This window comes from Corylus avellana, chromosome 3, assembly GCF_965113065.1.
Source record: "Corylus avellana chromosome 3, dhCorAvel1.hap1.2, whole genome shotgun sequence".
Lineage (NCBI taxonomy): Eukaryota > Viridiplantae > Streptophyta > Magnoliopsida > Fagales > Betulaceae > Corylus > Corylus avellana.
In genome coordinates, this window is record NC_142492.1 from 30,010,214 (window position 1) to 30,012,398 (window position 2,185).

The 2,185-nt window shown below is 39.0% G+C and overlaps 1 protein-coding gene across 1 annotated transcript; it reads right to left on the reverse strand.

Annotated features, from left to right (window-relative positions):
• Nucleotides 1-515: 515 nt before the first annotated feature.
• On the reverse strand, nucleotides 516-1,458 carry LOC132174020 (SKP1-like protein 14). The gene has a single exon (XM_059585734.2). The coding sequence runs from the start codon at nucleotides 1,240-1,242 to the stop codon at nucleotides 658-660; it is 585 nt and encodes a 194-aa protein (XP_059441717.2). The 5' UTR covers nucleotides 1,243-1,458; the 3' UTR covers nucleotides 516-657.
• Nucleotides 1,459-2,185: the final 727 nt, after the last annotated feature.

The following is a 2,185-nucleotide window of genomic DNA, read 5'->3' on the forward strand; positions in this document are numbered from 1 at the left end:
CTACCGGTTAACCGCCTAGGTGGTTAGTCAATTTTACTACTACCAGTTAACCACCTAGATAATTAGTCAATTTTACTAACCGTCTAGGCAGACAGTCTCCTCCTTTTGACAATGAGATACTCAAAGAAGGGAATGAATTTTTTTTGGAGGACAGAGGAGAGCCATTTTGCTTCTAACTTTGCTGTGATTAGCTTTTTGCCAATTTGATGTTCGAATAAAAAAGACCCACATAAACAACATGCAGAATTTTAGTTGTTAATAGATAAGAAGCAAAAGCACCACGTTTCTTTCTTAATTTCTTTATTTACCCTATATTTTCCATAAATCAAAACCGGCACAAAAGCTTTGTGATTAACAAGTTAGCCTACACGCTTCGAGGATCATAAACTTCCGGCGTGGGACAAAATATGCAGAAACACTACTCATTCACAATCCGGCGTATTTCTGATGCGTGATTTTAGAAAGCAGATTCAAATCCCACGAATCAAAAATAACAATCCAACATTCAACAAGCATCAAAATTTAAAATTTCCCAAAAATTATGTCATCGATTTAATTGAATCAACGCATTGGGAGCGACAAAATTTAAAACTCCCTAACCTAATTAATCCCTAATTTTCCTGTTTTCTTTGCCTCAAAACAGAAATAGAGACGCATTTAATCGGCGTCGACGCCCACGAAGGCCCAGGCGTTTTCCTGGCGGAGCCGCTCCTCCTCTTCCGGCGGGAAGTCGTTACGGATCCCGAAGAACTTGCGCACGTACTCCACGCTCTTGTTCTTGATCCGATCGGCCACTTCCTCGTTGAGGAAAGACAGCATATCCTTGATGTTCAGATAATTCGCCGCAAGAATCAATTCCTTGACCGATTCGTTGCTCTCCTCGCTCACGAACTCGGATTCGAACTGCTTCCACTCCTTCTCCGCCTTTTTTTGGGCTTCCTCGTCGTCTCCGGCGCCCGCCAACTTGGCCCTGAACTCGACGGCGCCCCGGCAGTACTGGATAACCTTGGCGAGCGGGAGCGACGTCACGTTCAGGAGGGGAATGACGGTGTCATGCGTGACACCGTCGTCGCCGAAGAAGTTCTTGACGGTCTCTAGTTCCATGGCCACGGCCTCCTCCACCTCGAAGATCTCGCCGTCGGAGGCCCTCAGCTTTACCGTTGTCACGCCGTTGCCGTTGCCGTTGCCGTTGCCGTTGCCGTTGCCGTTGCCGTTGCCGTTGCCGTTGCCGTTGTCCGCCATTGTTGCTATAGTCGAGAAGTACTCGTAGGTCAAATTAACGCTGAAACGGAGAGAGACGGAATCGTGTGAGACTACGAGATATGTTGTGGAGGTAGATTTATAGTGGAAAGATGGAAGATCTTTTGCTTGATTCGGAATTCTTTTCCTCACCGCCTCGGAATTGGATGTATTTTCCTTTTCCCAGTGGGATTAGGTTTTGGTTTTTCTTTTTACAAATTAATCGCCCAAGTAAAAAAGAAAAATAATATAAATCCTTTTGAAAGTTTTTTTACAGATTGTAAATATATTTTGTTTACTTTTCTAATTTTCAAAATCTAATAAATAATTTAACGTAATTATTGTTTACTTTTATTGTAAATAAATATATTTTCTCTTTTTTTTTTATCAAGATAAATATATTTTCTTAGAAAAGAATTTTCCCTTTGACATAAAATCCGCGAATAAAATCCGTGCCTTGTTAAACAACAAAAATACGTTCTTAAATACTTAAAACAAAGGGTTAAATACTTTTCGCTCCATGTGATTTAGAATTTTTTTTTTTTTTTTTAACCATCTTAGTTTTAATTCGTATTGTAAATAGTACCGTAATTATTGATTAAAACGAAGTTAGCACTCTCATCCAAAAAATTGACGGAAGTTCATGTCAGCCTAATAAAAAGCTGACACGTGGCAATTAATAGTATTAAAATTTTTAAAAATAATTAAAAATGAAAAAAACAATTAATATACAAAAAAAGTAAAACAATTAAAAAAAAACAAAAAAAAAATAATAATAATAACAACAATAACAACAACAACATCAACAACAAGAAAGGGGTTGCTGGAGCCATCCCTTTGGCCAAAAATAGGGTGGCTCCAGCCACTAATGACCAACTAGGGTTTAGAAGCACAATCTAGATTAAATGCACAATCTAGCTAGAAGCTCAAACTAACAACTAAACTA

Coding starts and splice junctions, on each gene's coding strand:
- LOC132174020 (XM_059585734.2), bottom strand. CDS start 1,242: ATGGCGGACAACGGCAACGGCAACGGCAACGGCAACGGCAACGGCAAC.